The 17,632-nt window shown below is 52.9% G+C and overlaps 8 protein-coding genes across 8 annotated transcripts; 4 read left to right on the forward strand and 4 right to left on the reverse strand.

The window, feature by feature from the left end:
* Positions 1–296: 296 nt before the first annotated feature.
* On the reverse strand, positions 297–1,319 carry ASPZODRAFT_71248 (hypothetical protein; the record flags this gene model as incomplete). The annotated part of the gene is made up of 2 exons (XM_022729732.1): positions 297–1,165; positions 1,244–1,319. 2 exons carry the CDS (start codon positions 1,317–1,319, stop codon positions 297–299), a joined length of 945 nt encoding a protein of 314 aa, XP_022579229.1.
* Positions 1,320–2,034: 715 nt separating this feature from the next.
* ASPZODRAFT_71217 (hypothetical protein) lies at positions 2,035–5,472 on the reverse strand (the record flags this gene model as incomplete). The annotated part of the gene is made up of 4 exons (XM_022729731.1): positions 2,035–2,215; positions 2,286–3,453; positions 3,512–4,664; positions 4,732–5,472. 4 exons carry the CDS (start codon positions 5,470–5,472, stop codon positions 2,035–2,037), a joined length of 3,243 nt encoding a protein of 1,080 aa, XP_022579230.1.
* A 192-nt stretch (positions 5,473–5,664) lies between these two features.
* On the forward strand, positions 5,665–6,193 carry ASPZODRAFT_134824 (hypothetical protein). Its single transcript, XM_022723641.1, has 4 exons — positions 5,665–5,701; positions 5,769–5,946; positions 6,010–6,042; positions 6,104–6,193. Exons 2-4 carry the CDS (start codon positions 5,769–5,771, stop codon positions 6,127–6,129), a joined length of 237 nt encoding a protein of 78 aa, XP_022579231.1. The 5' UTR covers positions 5,665–5,701; the 3' UTR covers positions 6,130–6,193.
* Positions 6,194–6,569: 376 nt separating this feature from the next.
* ASPZODRAFT_144677 (hypothetical protein) lies at positions 6,570–10,961 on the forward strand (the record flags this gene model as incomplete). Its single annotated transcript, XM_022725031.1, has 8 exons — positions 6,570–7,707; positions 7,760–7,858; positions 7,911–8,464; positions 8,517–8,670; positions 8,724–9,332; positions 9,393–9,526; positions 9,594–9,873; positions 9,928–10,961. 8 exons carry the CDS (start codon positions 6,570–6,572, stop codon positions 10,959–10,961), a joined length of 4,002 nt encoding a protein of 1,333 aa, XP_022579232.1.
* Positions 10,962–11,246: 285 nt separating this feature from the next.
* Positions 11,247–12,536, reverse strand: ASPZODRAFT_153610 (hypothetical protein; the record flags this gene model as incomplete). The annotated part of the gene is made up of 2 exons (XM_022725996.1): positions 11,247–12,390; positions 12,472–12,536. 2 exons carry the CDS (start codon positions 12,534–12,536, stop codon positions 11,247–11,249), a joined length of 1,209 nt encoding a protein of 402 aa, XP_022579233.1.
* Positions 12,537–12,790: 254 nt separating this feature from the next.
* Positions 12,791–13,663, forward strand: ASPZODRAFT_71007 (hypothetical protein; the record flags this gene model as incomplete). Its single annotated transcript, XM_022729716.1, has 1 exon — positions 12,791–13,663. One exon carries the CDS (start codon positions 12,791–12,793, stop codon positions 13,661–13,663), a length of 873 nt encoding a protein of 290 aa, XP_022579234.1.
* Positions 13,664–14,038: 375 nt separating this feature from the next.
* On the reverse strand, positions 14,039–14,910 carry ASPZODRAFT_144680 (hypothetical protein; the record flags this gene model as incomplete). Its single annotated transcript, XM_022725032.1, has 2 exons — positions 14,039–14,560; positions 14,614–14,910. 2 exons carry the CDS (start codon positions 14,908–14,910, stop codon positions 14,039–14,041), a joined length of 819 nt encoding a protein of 272 aa, XP_022579235.1.
* Positions 14,911–15,400: 490 nt separating this feature from the next.
* ASPZODRAFT_144681 (hypothetical protein) lies at positions 15,401–17,488 on the forward strand (the record flags this gene model as incomplete). Its single annotated transcript, XM_022725033.1, has 3 exons — positions 15,401–15,533; positions 15,596–15,863; positions 15,919–17,488. The coding sequence occupies 3 exons, from the start codon at positions 15,401–15,403 to the stop codon at positions 17,486–17,488; spliced, it is 1,971 nt and encodes a 656-aa protein (XP_022579236.1).
* Between the last annotated feature and the right edge of the window lie 144 nt (positions 17,489–17,632).

Below are 17,632 nucleotides of genomic sequence, written 5' to 3' on the forward strand. Positions count from 1 at the left end.
AGGAAAAAAAAAGAAAAGAAACATATGGAAGGGGATAAGAACGAATCAAAAGACAAGAGCAAGGTCTCTGTAACGCCGCCTTCAACTCTAAATGTTCATGCAGCAGGTATCATGATCGTATCGTACGTGGATGCGCGGTCGACAACTTGAGATGGTGATGAGTAGATCCGGGCAGGGTAAATGCCGATAGTAGTTTTGTCGGTTACGGTAGTGGTAGTAGTGGTGATAGTGGTGGTAGTGGTGGATGATGGTAGAGTTGGTGGTGATTTGTGATCAGGTAGGGTGACTCAAAAGGGCTACCAAGGCCCGACCCTGACCGGAGTGCCGAGCCCGTAGGTTCCAGAGAGGAGTTGGTCGCGAATGGAAGGCAGCTCGCCGCCAGATGGGCCTCCCAGGTTCTGTACCTCTGGCCCGTTCATCCAGCCCAGTCGGGCTCCGAGTTCGTGGACGGCTGCCTGCAGCTTTCCCCCCGAATTCTGGTTATGCTTGGCGAGTTTCTGATCCCAGCCGCCATACTGTAGCTGGATCCCACCCCCACGCTTAGCTGCCTCCCGGATGACGAGGACCCACGCCTTACAGATTTCATCGTATGCAGCGTCTCGTTCAACGTTGTTCTGGGGCGTACTCCACCGCGGCAGCGAGTGGATGATATCGGTAGCCCCGTCGAGGTAGCTTAGCGAGACGGTCGTTTGACTTTCATGGGGGGGCAAGAAGTGCGGTGTAAAGTCGCTCAGGGCGTCCAGCAGGTTCGCCAGCGGCTGGCGTACTCGGTTGTAGGCATAGTCTGAACTTGGGTTGCCACCCAACGGGAACGACGACTGCAGCGTGACCTGATAGTTTCGCAGCACCTGTAACGTCGAAGTCACGCTGGGGCGAGGAGAAGTGTGCACCACCTCTTCTGACAGCTCGGGATGGCGCTCAACCATAGACCGTAGGACGGATCGCAGGGCATCGGTGTCGAGGGTTTCTAATAAGCGAGGGAGAGAAAGGGGTCTGCCCGAGACATTGGGTCGGGCTCGCTTGATGTTGCGGATGGTTGGCAGGACTCGAGGTGTAAAGGCGGGCGAGTTCGTGGGCGAGGCCGACATACGTCCATCGTGGTCGTTGCCATCCTCGTCGGCTTTCCGTTTGCGGCTGCTGGTCGAATACGATGATGGTGTCGACACTGTCGAGTTAGCGACGACATCAAAAGAAAAACAGACAAAAGAAAAAGGACACCAAAGAAAAAAAAAATCCCACATACTTGAACGAGATGGCGAGAAACGAGAAGGTTCGTAGAAGTGTGGCGGAACAGGAGGCGTGGCCACCAGACTGTTCATGATGCTGCTGGCCCCGAGATCGCTGGACAGCAGGACCGGGCAAAAAGAGGAGAAGTTGTGCACCAGGCGGGCAGCCAGCCAGCCGTCGAGACTGGTATTCTGATATAAAACTGAAAAAAAACCTGGATAGGAGTGAAGATTGATAAAAACACAACAGAAAAAGAAAGGAAAAAAGTAGTGTGCAGAGAGTAGCGAGAAGCAGGAGAGAAGTGGGGAGAGAGGAAGAGAAGTAGAGAGAGAAGCGGTGGGCAGCAGAAAAGTAAGAGTGAGTGAGTGACGAGCTCGCCCTGTCACGCTGTCGGTTGCGGGAGGCAACCCACTCCTCCTGCGCAGAAACGACAAAGAAACCGCCAGGCTTCGACGGTTTCTGTACGCCCAGGGTTCCTTCTTTGATTCCGTTCTTTTTTGTCCTTTGCGTTTTCTTCTATCCGGCAAAGATCGAGTTTTTACTGTCTACTTGGGAAGTTACGTTTACTAGTGACAACGGGTTTTTTCCGGTCAACGACTTTGTGCTACTACAACGTCCCCCCTCTCAAAGATGCCGTGAAACCGACATAACTCCACACGTCGGACCAGCTTCAGTAAGGAGACGACACAGGCTACATACAAATGAAGTCGATTCACAGTGGAACCCACACGATCGTTTCGTCAATACAATTCCCGACGCCAGAACCATGCAGCGGATGGAAAAAGAAATGGACAGCAGCAGACATTTTTACAGATAGAGAGACTGGGCAGCGACAATGTCACGGCGGATCTTGGTCAGGGCCGTCTCAAACTTGCTCTCCAGCTCCTCGTTGCCCATGACTTTGGCAGCCTGTGCCATCTGTCGGAGACACTCTTCCAGTCGACGGAACACGCGGATCAAACTGCCCTCGTATACGTCGGTCATCCCACTGCACCGCGTTAGCATGTATTCCGCCTTTTTTTTTGTTCTCACCCTCAGGGCAATCTTGTGTAGCTTACCAGATATCGGCAAAGGACTTGCCATTCGCCCATTCGTAAATAACTTCCATGAGTTCCCAGTGGAAGCCTTGCACGTACTCTTCCTCATTCACGGCCAGCTTCGACTCTTGCGAGACCTTGGCGATGATGCGGGCCTGCGCCTGGATCTCCTTGAGCGGCTTGGCTAGGTCATCGCGGGTCAGGGCGGGTGTCTCCTTGGTCTTCTCCTCAAAAACAAACACGCTGAGCACGGCCGCCGCTTGTTCAGGGGTAAGTTTATTGAAGAAGCCATTGAATAGGAGCTCGCTGAGCATCAGTTCGTCACCCGTGCTGATCTCGCACGCCACACGCGCCTTCAGCTGCACCACCTCCGCCTCGTTGATAAACCCGAACCGGCGCAGCACGCGCTTCCGGCATTTGAGCTCGTCAAGCTGCAAAGTGGACGTTGCCTCGGCGATCTTCTTCCTGATAGCCTTTGCCTGAGCACCCAGTTCTACCTTCTCGGCGTACAGCTCGTAAAGCTCCGAGAGCCGGGGCGAGTTATGCAGCGGATTTGAGAGCAGACGGGACTCGAGCACTTCAATCTTGCGAAGCTTCTTCTTGAAAGTGTCGTCCTCGATCTTCATATCTTCAAGCGGGTCAAGCACGGCCACGCCGTCGGGGAAGCGCCGCTTCACTTCCTGCAGTCCCTTCTTCACTTTGTCCTTGGACTCACTGGATTGCATATCCTTGGGGGTGTGCAGGCGGATATGCGAAATCTCTTGGAGACAGCTCATCACAACAGGGACAACCTCCATTCGTGACTTTTCATCGCCTTGCGGAGGTCTAACGCCAGATGGAAGATCCTCGAACGTTTTGGTTCCGACTGCCGGTCCTTCAGCGATATTGAGCAAAACATCCATAATGTATTTCTTGTGCGGTTCGGGCTCCTCGGTCGACTGGTTTGGATTTGGAGACTTGCGCTTCTTGTAGTTGACAACAACGCCCCAACCGAAATCATATTCGCCGTGCTTGATGTGCACCATTCGCCCAGGTTGAATGTAGGGCAAGCAATAATTCGGGTGACTGATAACAAGCTGCACCTCGCTGGCAAGCTCAGCGATCTGTTTCTTCAATTCATAATAATCTCTGACAGTTCCTTCATCTGTAATGTTGATGTTGGCCCTCTTTTCCTGTACATCAAGAAGCTCTGGAACCTAGTTAGTATCTATTAACCAATAAAATCCCCATTGACAACCAAAACGTACCTTTTTCAAGTCCAGCTAGACTGGCAGTGTTCTGAAATTGAAAGAAACAACGTTCGAGCATGAACTCTGGCGAGATGCCTTCGACACGCATTAGGTTCAAAATCATGTTGTAGCCTAGGTGGAAAGCTGAATTGAGTCGGTCTTGCTCTCCCCGGACAATCTCCTTTGCTACCGCAGGGTCCATTTCTTCTCCAACCATCATGATAACGATACCTCGATCATCAAGACCTCGACGACCTGCACGGCCGGACATCTGAATGAACTCGGACGGTGTGACCCAACGTTGGCTGAAACCGTCAAATTTGCGGACGCTGGTGAAGACCACGGTCTTGGCAGGCATGTTCAGGCCGATAGAGAAAGTCTCTGTGGCAAACAAAACCTTGATGAGACCCTCCTGGAAAAGAATTTCGATCGTCTCTTTTAGAATTGGCAGTAGACCGGAGTGGTGGACACCGATCCCTCGGCGAAGGAGAGGAAGGATGTTTTGGATCTGTGGCAAGCTCCTATCTTCCTCTGACAACATCTCTAATGCACTGTCAAAGACTTTGGAAACCATCTCCTTCTCGGAATCGTCGTTGAATGCCAATGTGGCCATATTCAGAGCGCCAGCCTCGCACTCCCGCTTACTGAAACTGAAAACAATGACGGGGTTGTAGCTCCTCAACATGATCATCTTGACAATCTTGAAGATGTCTGAGGGCCCTTTGTTGCCACCCTTGTTCAGCCTCTTGTCCTTGCCTTTGCCTTTCCGCTTCGCATTAGGGTCAGACGGGTCATCACCCTTCTTGTCGGCGATGGAGGTCATGGCCTTCTGGAAGTTGTCCTCCCGGAACACTCCTTTTTCATCCACGATCAAATGCATACCCTCTGCACCGGCAGGGAAAAAGTAGTGTTGGAGCGGCGTCGGTCGAAAATCAGTATACACAACGTGGCAGGGTTGGTTGTGCATCTTCACAATCCACTCGGCGAACTGCATGGCATTGGGGATTGTGGCCGATAGGAACACATATCGCACCTTGTCCGGCAGTAGGATAATGGTTTCCTCCCAGACCACTCCACGGGTAGCGTCACGCATGTAGTGAATCTCATCGAAGACCACCCAGGCCACTTCGCGCATAATCTCCGAACCGCGGTATAACATTGAACGAAGAATCTGTGAAAATAAAACCACCGAGTCAGCTCTAAGCGCTTCGCTGCCAGCTCCTTGTGCCCAATCTTACCTCTGTTGTCATGACCAAGCATGTAGCTGTTGGATTGATTGTCACATCGCCAGTCATCAGACCGACGTCGCCAAATTCCGCCGCGAACTCTCGGTATTTCTGGTTGCTCAGGGCCTTAATCGGACTCGTGTAGATAACTCTCTGGTTGTTTTTCAAACTCTGTGCAATCGCGTACTCCGCCACGACCGTCTTTCCAGCACTGGTATGAGCAGAGACAAGAACACTCTCTTCCCTCTGGATCGAATGGACTGCCACCTGCTGGAACGGATCCAGCGTGAAGGGCCATGTCCTGGCTGGGTTCTCCGGCGGAACGTGCTGCGAGATGGGCGTGTACGGGTAGTTGGGTGGGAGCGCAACCTGATGTCGCACCTGGTGAGAAAGCACCATCGACGCTGCCTCCTTAGTCCCCTGCAGGCCCGCCGAAACTTCTACTTCGCGTTCTTGCGCCGTCTCGAATGTATCGGCCACAACAGGCTCGGGCGCCTGGTCTAGGCGCAACCGCTTCGCTTCAGGTTGTTGCTGCTCCTTCTCTGACGCGGGCCCATCCACTCCATCTTCCACAGGCGTCAAAGTCTCGGCCGCGGGCGCCTCAGCCATCTCGCTGTCCTCCTGTCCATTCTCCTTCACGTCGCCATTCATCTGGCGCTTCTTGCTCTTGTCTTTCCTCAGCCGCGGTCGGGGCGCCTCTCCCGCCTTGGGGGCCTGAGGCTGGTCCTCAAATACGTCAAACAGCTCGTCCATCGTCGCTCGGATCCAGGCGTGGTGAAGACGAGACCTCTGGCTGGGGGAAGAATTTCAGCGGTCGTCCCGGGCGGTGATTGGTCTCGCCGGGTGGTTTTTTTTCTGGCCGCCGGCAGAAGTCACGTGACTGTTCTTTCCCGACTCGAAGCCGCATCGTCCCACTCGCTCCTGCCTCTTTCCCTTCCCCAGTCCACGCTCTCTCCTGCCCTCCCCCGAAGCAATCATCAAGGTCAGTATTGCTGTTTTGACTGTGCTGGACCATTCAATTGTATCTGTATCTGACAGGGGGCGTCAAGATGAACGCTGCTACCGCTTTCCGCGCCAGAATGGCCGCCAACCTCGTTGCCCGCCGTGGCTTCTCGACCACCCGCGCCCAGCTTGGGAGCCCTTACCACTACGCCGAGGGCCCTCGCACTAACATTCCTTTCAACCCGCTGACCAAGCGCTTCTTCTGGAGATACTGGGCTTTCATGGGTATGTTGAATTGGGGATATGCGGGCTTGGGATGAAATACAGGACTGACGTTGACTTTGCTAGTGACCGGGTTCGGTGCTCCCTTCGGCATTGCCGGTACGTCCTTGCTCTATGTGGTCGCAAACCAAGATATCCGTCTCTTTACTGACTGTTTTAGTCTGGCAAACCTACAAGACTCGCTAAATCCTACTGTTGTGGCCGGTGTGGAAGGATGTATGGGAGTCGGACCTGCTCTCACAGCGGGGGATCGGGCATCATGTACAAAGCTAGAGGAAACTGTTGAATTCAATTGGGATACTATTTGCTCTTTCTCCCCCTCTTGGAGCATACTGGGTGTAGAAATGGTTGCGTTGTAGATCGCGCACTGAGAATTAAGAATATGGATGAAGTCATTGGCTGAGAAGCTTTATTCGGCAGCCCGTTTTTACAGCAGCGAAAATTAAACTCTGGTATCTGATATCGACTTCCACCACCACGAAAGTCCAGAGAGTTGATCGGGATAAAAATAAAGAAAGATTCCCACAAGGTAGAAGAGATTTTACCTTGAATAAAAAAGAATCCTTTCTCATTAGACGTTTGCGTGTCTGCTCGTCGCTTTATGGCGGTGGGGTAATAAAATCACGATGCGCAATTTGAAAACCGTGCATCTTACAGAGGTGCAGCTCCAGAGCGAGCTGCCTTTAACTACAACCGCGTGGGATACTGCTTCTGATGCGATAATCTGCACATTCGGTCCCTCGGAGCTCAGTCCAGTCATCGAGTTGAGGCGAAAGCGCCAGGATGCGGCATTCGCAGACCAAGTGGGATCCGATGCGTTTGAACTGATCACTTCCTGGGACGCACCATGCCCACTGCCGGATCTGCCATGTGATAGGGTGCTGTCATTGCATTACTTTGCAGACAATCTTACTGCTTGCCTGGTACTGGAAGGAGGTGATATCATCATTGTCCGTGAAGAGCCTCTGCCAGGCGAAGACAAGATCGAAATCCTGGGCTCTGTCGATGTTGGGATCACAGCCGCCGCCTGGTCGCCTGATGAAGAGCTGTTGGCCATCACCACGCGGGCGAACACGTTTCTGTACATGACCAGGGAGTTTGAGAACGTGGCGGAAATTAACTTCTCCCCGGAAGACCTCAAGGCTTCCCAGCATGTCTCAGTCGGCTGGGGAAAACGGGAGACGCAGTTCCAGGGAAAGAGAGCCAAGGCATTGCGAGATCCCACAGTTCCAGAAAAGGTTGATGAAGGACGTATGAGCAGCTTTGATGACGGCGCTACAACTATCAGCTGGCGCGGTGATGGCGCGTACGTTGCCGTAAACAGCGTGGAGTCCAACATTCGCCGGGTGATTCGAGTTTACTCCAGAGAAGGAACACTGGATAGCGTTAGTGAACCAGTGGACGGGCTTGAAAGTGCTTTGAGCTGGAGGCCATACGGTAATCTGATGGCCGGTATTCAACGTCTCCACGACCGTGTCGATGTGGTCTTCTTTGAACGCAATGGACTGCGTCATGGCCAGTTCACCTTGCGGCTCACAGAGGAAGAGAGGGTACTCTGGGCTACTAATATCCATCTCAGCTGGAATATCGATTCGACCGTTCTTGCTGTCCGATTCAAGGATAGAATTCAGTTCTGGACAATGGGCAACTATCACTACTACCTTAAGCAAGAAGTACCCGTTGTGCTGGGACCAGAGACCCAGTCGCCATTTTCTTTTAGATGGCACCCGGAAAAATCACTCCGCTTTGTTTCTGGCTGTGCAGGTATGGAAACTCACATCTCGTTGCCGACGAATGGTGGACATCTAGCTTATAGAAGCAGGCTCAATATTAGACATGGACTCGGTGTTCGACGTCTGTCATGGTTCCACCGTCATTCCCAACGATGTGGGCGCTGTCGCTGTCATCGACGGCAGTAAGTATATTAAGCCGATAGCAATGGACATTATTAACGTCGTTTTATCTAGAAACTCTGAAATTGACGCCTTTGAGATTGGCCGGGGCCCCCCCACCCATGGCTCATAATGAACTGCCCCTACCTTCCAATATCATAGATGTGGCTTTTAGCAAGTCTGGAACTCGGATTGCAGTTTTGATGAACAATTCTTTCTCAATATTCATGTGGTGTCTCAAGAGCAGACCTGTCCCATGCCCCATACTGGAGTCTAGCCATTCCCTGCCAGAGAAGCCAGAAAGCCGCCCAAGGCAGATCGCCTTCTTCAACGAGAACGAAGTGTACATCTTGAGGAACGATGGACCGAACCAATCTCTCATCGAACGCACAACGCTGGAGACGCGCTCAAGCGAGATTGCCTACCAAGCGTCAGACTCGGAACAGTTGTCCTCGATCTTCTCTGGGTTTGACCATGACAAGCTGTGGTTTTCGTACACCAAAGGAACACAGATTTCATATAAAACCATAGCCCCTCTCTCATCAGATCACTTCGAAGTCACCACCTGGGAACATTCTCCGGCAGTCAACACTCATTGGGCCAGAGCTGTGAATATCTCAGATAACAAGGTATGGTGTTGTAGATATTCTATTTAGCTACAGAATACTGACTTTTCAACAGCCTGTCCTGGTGACTATGACGAGGACCGGTTCCTTATACGCCAATAAGCGCTTGCTCGCGAAGAATTGCACGTCCTTCTTGGTCACATCTGCCCATCTTCTCTTCACAACTTCGCAACATCTTCTAAAATTTGTTCATTTCACAACCGTTGAAGGTAAGCCATTGCCGTTGTTCCAAGGTAGTATGACTCTAATCAATGCTTTACAGAAATGGAGGTGCCAGCAGACACTCCAGAGACGGATGAGAGGTGCAGAAGCATTGAACGTGGCGGTCGTTTAGTGACTGTGATGCCATCCAAGTTCTCCGTCATCCTGCAGATGCCGCGAGGCAACTTAGAAACAATCTACCCCCGCGCGCTGGTTCTGGCTGGTGTGCGCAGCTTTATTGACAATCGGAACTACCGCTCTGCGTTCCTCGCCTGTCGAAGCCAGATCGTCGATCTGAATATCCTTCACGACTACAATCCTACACAGTTCATGGAGAACGTTACATTGTTCATTGATCAAGTGAAAAAGCTTGAGTTCATCGACGAGTTCCTATCACGCTTGAAGGAGGAGGACGTCTCTCAGACACTTTACAAAGATACCCTGAAAATATCCAAGATAGAGGCGGCAAACGGAACCCTGCCCACGACTGACGTAGAGAAACCTTCCCAGCTGCCCAGCAAGGACAGTAAGGTCAATCGAATCTGCGATGCATTCCTGGCCGCCCTCAGCAATCATATGGATACCAATCTGCAGAACTTGATCACCGCACACGTGTGCAAATCACCACCTGATCTTGAGGCAGGTCTAGAGCTCGTTGCGCATCTGAGAGGTGAGATAAATAGTCATGATTTCGATCTTTTCATGTTAACAATAGCTAAATAATCTTCAGAAAAAAGCCCGGAGCAAGCAGAAGATGCTATCGAGCACATGTGCTTCTTGACAGACGCCAACAGACTCTATAACCATGCGCTGGGACTGTACGATCTGGAACTTACGCTTCTAGTTGCTCAACAATCTCAGAGGGTTGGTTTTTGGTTACCTTTTCTTCGGCTCTTATCGTTACTATTTTCATGAAATCTGACAATTGCAGGACCCGCGAGAGTATCTTTCATTTTTGCGCAAACTGCAGAAACTCCCTGAGCTGCGACGGAAGTTCGAAATCGACAATTTCCTGACCCGGTCCGATAAGGCTTTGAAACACCTGCACGCACTCGGTGAATATGATGAGCTTCGAGCATACGCCATCAAGCATGTCTTGTACAAAGAGGCTCTTGACTTGTACAAGTACCAACCCGAACAGTCGAAGGATATCACCCAAGTTTATGCAACTTATCTCCTCGAGCAATCCAAGTACAAGGAGGCAGCCATCGGTATGCATATGGTTACTCGTTTTTTTTGGTTCCGATCTAAACTGATGATTGTAGCGTATGAGTCCCTCTCTATGTACGAGGATGCCTACAAATGCTACCAGCGTGCCCATCGTTGGCGCGAGTCCCTCTTCTGTGCAACGATGGCGTCGCTCTCTGCGGACGAAATCCGAGTTCACGCTCTTAATCTCGCCCACACACTGACGGAGGAGACCCGCGACTACTCCGCTGCTGCCCAGATATACGCCGAGCATCTCCAGGACATCCCCACAGCCGCAAAACTGCTCTGCCGCGGCTCGCGCTTTGACGAGGCCACCCGTCTCCTCGCACTACACGGGCGTCAGATCCTCGTGCCGGAGATTGTTGACCAGGGCCTCGCCGATGCGATGGGCTCCATGACTGATCTTCTCGCAGACTGTCGGTCCCAGCTCAACGCCCAGGTGCCGCGACTCCGCGAACTGCGCGTCCGCCGCGCGACCGACCCTCTCGCCTTCTTCGGTGGTGATTCCACTGCAGCCACGGGCAATGGCGTGGACGCAGACATCCCTGATAATGTCTCGCTTGCCCCGACCGATGCTTCCACCCTCGCAGGGCGGAGCATGTTCACCCGGTATACTGGTGGCACAGGCAAGACGGGCAAGACGGGCTCCTCGCGCCAGACCTCCCGCGGTCGTCGTCGGGAGGAGCGCAAGCGCGCCCGTGGCAAGAAAGGCACCGTTTATGAAGAGGAATACCTCGTCAACAGCGTGCGTCGGCTGTTTGAGCGCGTCAACACAGCAGTGAACGAGGTTGAAACGCTGGTCGACTCCCTGCTGCGACGCGGGATGCGCGAGCGCGCTGCCGCAGTCGAGAAGGCTCTCGCTGAGCTGTTGGGGATGTGTGCTGAGTGTCGCGAAGAGGTCTTTGAGACATCTGCTCCTGAGAAGCAGCAGGACGCCGACCGCGAGGAAGAAGCGCCGAACGAAGAGGCACTCGTCCCGCGCCGAGGTGACGCAGTCTTCTGGGAAAGTGTCCTGGCAACATCTGAGGGGAGCAAAGCGCGGGAAGCCCCTGTTCTTAAGCAGATGAAAAAATCTGCTTTGCTCAGTTGATAGAAACATAAACAAAAGTAATGGTTAGTCTTCAATGATATGTTTTGGAAAGCTGGATGTGCCATATAACTATCTACAACTATAAACTCAGGAGGGTATTGGAAATGAAAGTGAAATGATGTCTATTATACTAGGAGGTGAGAAGACGATAGAAAAGTCTTGGAAAAGCAACGGGTATCTTCAGCTCTAACAGCCATCATTTTATGAATGATTCTTTTCTATCCATAGATATTATTCATCAAAAGTAATGTATTTGAGAATATGATATTAGTATAGGAGCCTCGTCTAATTGATAATAATCTCTCCCTTTTCGCTGACCAGGTGTTCGGTGACACTAACTGGCCCTTCACCAACGCTAGTGAGGATGACCCTAGCAACACCATCCTTTAGGACAGTAACGGCTCTAGAGTCAAGTTGGTCCAATGAGACACCGGGAGCAGTGACCTTTTCCAGGCGCTGACCGAATGGGCCTTCCCAGCCCCCGGTAGTACCGCCCAAGATGGCCTTGAACGTGCCGGCGACAAGTTCAGAAACCTCATCAAGGTAATATATGACCGCATTCGGGCCTGCATCAAATGTATATGCGCAAACAGTCCGACCCACAGCACGGTTGATATCATGCACTAGACGGACAGCAGCACGGGAGACATCGTTCATATAGAAAATCGGGGGCCAGGAGTCAAGGCAGGTTGCGTGGAAGCTGTTGGAATCCCGCATCGTGATCTCTGCAAAAGCAGGGAAGTCCCGGTCACGGATAGCCGTCTCAATAGCGTCCATCCTCTCGGGGACGACGGAGGCTGCCCGTGTAGCGAAGAGACTCGAGGTGGCGACAGTCGTCTGCATGCCCTCTGTGCTCGGAACATCCTTCTTTTCCGCACTGACGACGAGAATCAGGGCACGCATTTCGGGCCAGTGAGACGCCGGGGCAACCTCCTCGGCGAGACTGTCGCTTCCATCTTCGAGTTCCCCAGAGCGCCAAGCCACATATCCTCCCATCAGAGACCGGCAAGCGGACCCAGAACCTTGACGGGCAATACGGCTCAATTCCCTAGGGGATTGTGGAAGCTGGTACAGATCCGCAACAGCACGAACAAGAGCTGCGAACCCAGCAGCAGAACTGGCCAGACCTGCAGCAGTAGGGAAGTTGTTTTCGGAGACGATGCGGAGGGGTAGCGTGGACAGCTTAGGGAGCGTGAGGTCAGCGGCCTCAACCGCCTGGCGAAGAGACCGGAGGTTGGATAGGCAGGCAAGAGTACGCTTCGAAGACTGAATATCCTGGGGCTTGCCATTGAGAGTCAGGCTGTCCGCTGCGGGGTAAACAGCCGAGCAAGAAGCGGTGGTAAGAGTACGCAGGGAGCGTTGAGACAAAGTCACCGACAGGGAAGAGTTCGTCGGCAAGTTAAGAGACGCATCTCGTTTCCCCCAGTATCTATACGGTAGAAGTGGTTAGAAGGAAGGATCTCGGACCGATTGTAGAACAAGCCCTCAAACCGCTGAAAGGTTGACTTACTTGATGACTGCAATATTTACGGGGGCAGTAGTACTAGCACGGAAAACAGTGCTTTCGGAAGCCATGATAGTCGTACGGCGTCAACTATGGACAGAATGTCGAGATTGCACAAGGAGACAAGAAGCGAAAGGGGGGCGGAAAGAGGGGCACCACCAGATTACCTTGTCAGGACATCGCGATATAATTTGGGCGGTGAGTAGCCAAGGCGGTGAAGTCCAAAGGAGGCTACCTATTTGTCAGCAATCACTTTTTTGGACAATTCGATGTGAAGGTATCATTTGTTCTGCTTTGAACGTTGCTCACCAACCTTCATCTCATCATGGGCGCAAATGCAAGCACTCCATCAGCCGAGGCAGCTCCGGCTGCTACGTGCCCGGTAGACCACAAGACCCGAGAGGTTTGGCTCCAGCAACACAGAGCTTCGGGTGGTACTGGAGCGCCCCATCCGCTGCCTCCGTCTACTGATTCTTCCGACTCGAAAGAAGGGACCTCGCCGTCCAAATCTACACGTCCGTTGTCTGTGGACCGTGAAGTCAGCAGTATTCCCCGCGCATTTGACACCTCATCTAAGGTCGGGGCGGCAACGGAGCCTTCATCACCTTACTCAGCATCTCATGGTACTCCATCGAACGCGGAAGCGGAAACAGGGCACGATGAAACGAGCGGAAACTGGATCTACCCCTCTGAGCGGCAGTTTTTCGAGGCGTTGATGCGTAAGGGCAACACACCCACGTCGACAACTTCCGCGGCCGAACTGGCGACGTCGGTCGCGTCGATCATACCGATCCATAATGCGGTCAACGAGCGTGCGTGGCAGCAAATTCTGGAGTGGGAGAAGAACGCCCCTTCATCGGATCCCGGAAGCAATAAATGTGGAGGCCCCAAGTTATATTCCTTCCGGGGACTCGGCGTCGATCCGCAATTCATGAGCCCCCGTGCCCGACTGAACGGGTTGATGGGATACCAGCTCCCTTTCGACAGACATGACTGGATCGTGGAGCGCTGTGGCGGAGAACGGGTTGAATATGTCATCGACTTCTATCAGGGCAAGTCATCGCCCAGCAGCAATGGCCCATCTGGCCTGGCTGCCAACGCTGGTCCTGGGAAGCTTAGCTTTTACCTGGATGTCCGACCAAAGCTCAATTCCATTGAAGGGTGGAGAATGCGCTTCAATCGCTTCATGGGTCTGTGATTCCATCCCCATGTTCTGTATTTTTTTTTCCTTGGGTTTTTGCATGGAGGCGAGGAGGAGTATGGATATGACTTTAGAATTAATCCCCCTTGTATATATTATGTATGTATAGCAGAGAGCTATGTACGATACTAACTAAAAATCAATAGACAGAGCTGACAACTTAATCTTGAGATGCACCGTATAGTTCAAATAACAATAGGAAAATATCAAACGCGATAATCAAGGCAAACACACAGATCTTTAATGCTAAATCATACATCAGAGGATATCATGGGGACAGGACAGACAAGTAGCCAACACACATTAACAACAGGATATGTTGGAAGAAAAAAGAAGAAGAGCGGCAAATATCATAATGTCAGTAGGAAGGTCTCAACCCAAGGTTACAGCAAGGACGATAATAGCTAGGATGACAGCCAAGATGATCAAAAGACAGCAAGCCTTGTTCCTCGCACCCTTCTGGTATCTGCTAGCACTACGCAGCTCGATGTTTGCGCCGCGAGTATCGTGGGTAACCCGCTCAACATTCTCGCTAATGATGTCGAGCTGTCCGCCTTGCTCATGAACAATGTGTGCTACGTCTCTGAAGAGCTCGTTCAGTTCGCCAACGCTCTGCTCAATGTTTCGAATCTCGGTCTCTCGCTCGATGATCAGGTGCTCTTGGAAATCCACCTCATTCTGGTTGGCAAGATCTGGCTGTTCCAGTTGCCGCTGTTCCAGTTGCTGCTGGGCCTCCGCTCCGGCGGAGATGGGCCCCCCTTCTTCCAGCGCTGTGCGAGCAGCAGCAGCGGATGCACGTTGCTTTTCCAGAGCCCGACGCTGGACAACTTGGAACTCTTCTAGGTTCGCCTTGAATTCGGATGAAAGCTTCTGTTGGGTCCATTTCTGGGACGGCTAGGTGGATTATCAGTATAGAGCCAATATTGATCCGTATAGACTGTACGCACGTTTATGTCTTCCCACATCTGCACCTTCTTAATACCTTCCCCAACATCCTTGAAACCCCCTCGGGTCTCCTCTAGTAGATCATGTACCCGCTCCCGGACACGCTCGGTATCCCGTTTGGTCCCTAAAAGCGCAATCTGGTTGGATAATCGAGAGATATTCGATGTCAAGTTGAACAGCTGGTTGGAGAGGTTCTCTGCAAACCGGTCGAATTCCGGGTCATCGCGGTACTGAGGGTCATCAGATCGGCGGAACGTGGTAGGCTGGGCCTCCAGGGAGTCCAAGCGCTCAAAAGACATGGCCTCGGACTTCTAATTCTTGACCAAAACTCTGCAAGGAACAATAAGTAGGCCGTTCAGACGTTCGACGCTGGGGGAGGCGTGCAGTTGGACAGGCAGACGTTTACTCTGTTTGGCGCCTGCATCCGACTCCGAGTCTCCGCGGGTCGGTCTGCGTCTCCTCACATGACGTATTCCGCTAGTCCCTAAATAGCAGTTCAATGCTGCGCCATAGATAACCATCCACGTCACGTGCAGATGTGGCTAGTGTGTTTTGATGCTTTTGTTTCCCGAGCCCAAAAAAGTGCCGAAGCTTCAGCGTATTCGAACGACGAGGGAAAAAACAGCGCTTCAATCGACCACAAAGCCGCCGCACAACCACTCGGGAATCAGAGATTGTACCTCAGATCCGAGACAAACTTTGCAGCTCTTCTTTCCGATCATGCAGTGATTTTCCTACCCCATCCTCTCGATCGAGAAGTCGCCGCTACAACTCTCCCCTCCTCCCGTCATGGCTGTTGCTCGGCCGCGGCCTTACCGGCGGATTCTGACCTCAGCGCTGCATCGCAGGTTTGTGCATGCATCAGCTTTGTCGCTGTTGGTCTGTTATATCATATCTTTCGTCATTGGCGAAAAAACATCATGTGAGTGGCCCTGTCGCGCTGTCTGCTCCGTCCACCACTGACTGGTGATCTCCTGTCGACAGTATTTTGGTCATGGTTTCCTATCGGCATCTGTGGATTTCGGACGATCCTTCTCTTCGTCTCGAGTCTGGTGGTGTTTGTGTTGCGCGTTGGTCAAATGCACATTGGTACCAGAACCACGACGTCGCCAATCACCACATTCAAGCACCTGTTTCCTTTGCATATCGTCCAGACATTCGGGTGGTACATGTTCTCGGCCTGGTGGTTCAGTGAGGTTTATGTGTGGTCTGCGCCAACTAGTGCCAATCTCGGGTGGGTGAAGCCTGGCAGGTATGTGTTTTGGTCCTGAACTTCTCTAGCGATGGTCTGTCTGACAGACACTTAGGATCAATGAGCGTCCATCGCTTAACGAGCGGCCGATTTATCTACATACGTACCACATGCTACTTGCTATTGTGCAGGCAGTCTTCCACTTATACTGCGACTATGACCGCATCACTATCCCCGTTGCCAAAGGAGGTTCCGCCGCCGATCAGAGAACCCATCCGGTGGAATCTGTGTCAAAAAGAATACAGCGCACGCTGCCGCGCGTAATCATTACTGGCTTTACACGAAGCGCAATTATTGCGGCTGCTAGCCCGTTTATTTATTCAATCTTTCTCCGACGCGTGACGTGGCGATTCACGCTCTATTTCGCAAAGCTTTTTTGGAACTTCTCCCGGTCCTCGGCCGAGCCTCCAGGTCTTGTCCCTCCGCTCGGCCTTTCACTGCTTGCCCGCTCTGTGATTTCCGGTGGCCTCTTGCTGCTCTGCTGGCAGACATCGAACCTCTTTTTCACCTCTTTCATCGGGAAGGAACCTTTGAAGCGGGGCCAGCCCCTGACTGCCGAGGCCAAGGACCCGAACGGCAGTCTGCTGAACGGGCTGATGGCCAAGAAGGAGGTTGTGAGCACATTTGCATTCTGGGAGCTTTCTTTCATCAGCCAGCGGTTCCCAGACCGTCGCAAAGCGATCTTCAGCGACATTGACCGCGAAGGTGGTGCAGCATGGTCGCAGATTCTCACGGCTTCGACGGAAACGATCAAGGGGATCACCACGCGCATCGATCAGCACAACAACCCGCCCTCATCCCAGCGCCCTGTTGCGCCAGCCGAGAAGCCGCAGCCGGTGCTTCAGACTCTTCCGCGCCTGACCGACCCGCCTAAGGAGGGCAACTTCTTTGCCCCCTCCCCGAAAGGGACGTCCCGCCAGGAGCGGTTCGGCGAGGCGCTAAGTTCGACGGCCAAGGCGTACGGCAAATCGGCAGACTGGACACCCACGGCGCGAGCCCGAGCCCGCGATGCGTTTGAGCGTGCCTCGTCGGCGGTTCTGAGCCCGGAACGCAAACAGAAGCTTCTAGGATCCTCCTCGGAACCAAAACTGCTGACGGGCCCTCCATCGGCCCGCACCCCGGAATCCCTGAACCCTTTACTCGCGCAGCTTCTGCGCTCCCCTCTCGGACACCCCGTGCGCCAGACGTACGCGCAGCGCCTCTCGAACATCGTTCTGGGTCGCCCGTACGCCTCGCTATGCCCGATCGTGGACGCCATCGAGTCGCTCACCCGGCTCCTCATCGCCAGTCTCGCCGAAGACCAGTACGGCAAGGTGCAAGCGGACGTCCCCCACGTCGTCCGCCTCTTCACACACACCCTGCTCACGCTCGACGCCTTCGTCGCCTCGGGCCTCGACGTCCACTGGTCGGACGTTTCCTTCCCGCCCTCTTCCCAGCCGCAGGCTCAGGCTCTCGCCCGCCGCGTTCCGGACGTCGACCTCGTCCTCGACGCTCTTAGGTCCTCGCTCTCAGAGCTGCTCGTTGCCTTCGGGCCCTACGCGCGTGATATCGGCCTCGTGGAGAAGGACCTGCGACTCGCCCGCGAAGCTGCTAGTCTCGTTGATGCAGATGATGTATTCCGATGATCCAGTTCCTCTTTCTTCCCTTTTTTGTATTAGAGAACTGGGTATGTAAGAGTAACAACCCCCCCCCTTTTTTTTTTTCTTTTTGAATGATGGCTGGCTGGCTGGAACCCGGATTTTTTTTTCCCCCTCGTGAACTGCATTTTT

Source organism: Penicilliopsis zonata (assembly GCF_001890105.1).
Source record: "Penicilliopsis zonata CBS 506.65 unplaced genomic scaffold ASPZOscaffold_13, whole genome shotgun sequence".
Classification (NCBI taxonomy): Eukaryota; Fungi; Ascomycota; class Eurotiomycetes; order Eurotiales; family Aspergillaceae; genus Penicilliopsis; species Penicilliopsis zonata.

What these genes read in the sequence shown, in the direction of transcription:
- ASPZODRAFT_134824 (XM_022723641.1), top strand. Translation starts at nt 5,769, where the DNA reads ATGAACGCTGCTACCGCTTTCCGCGCCAGAATGGCCGCCAACCTCGTT. An exon ending in GAGATACTGGGCTTTCATGG is followed by an intron (nt 5,947 to 6,009) that starts GTATGTTGAATT and finishes TGACTTTGCTAG; the next exon opens with TGACCGGGTTCGGTGCTCCC. An exon ending in TGCTCCCTTCGGCATTGCCG is followed by an intron (nt 6,043 to 6,103) that starts GTACGTCCTTGC and finishes TGACTGTTTTAG; the next exon opens with TCTGGCAAACCTACAAGACT.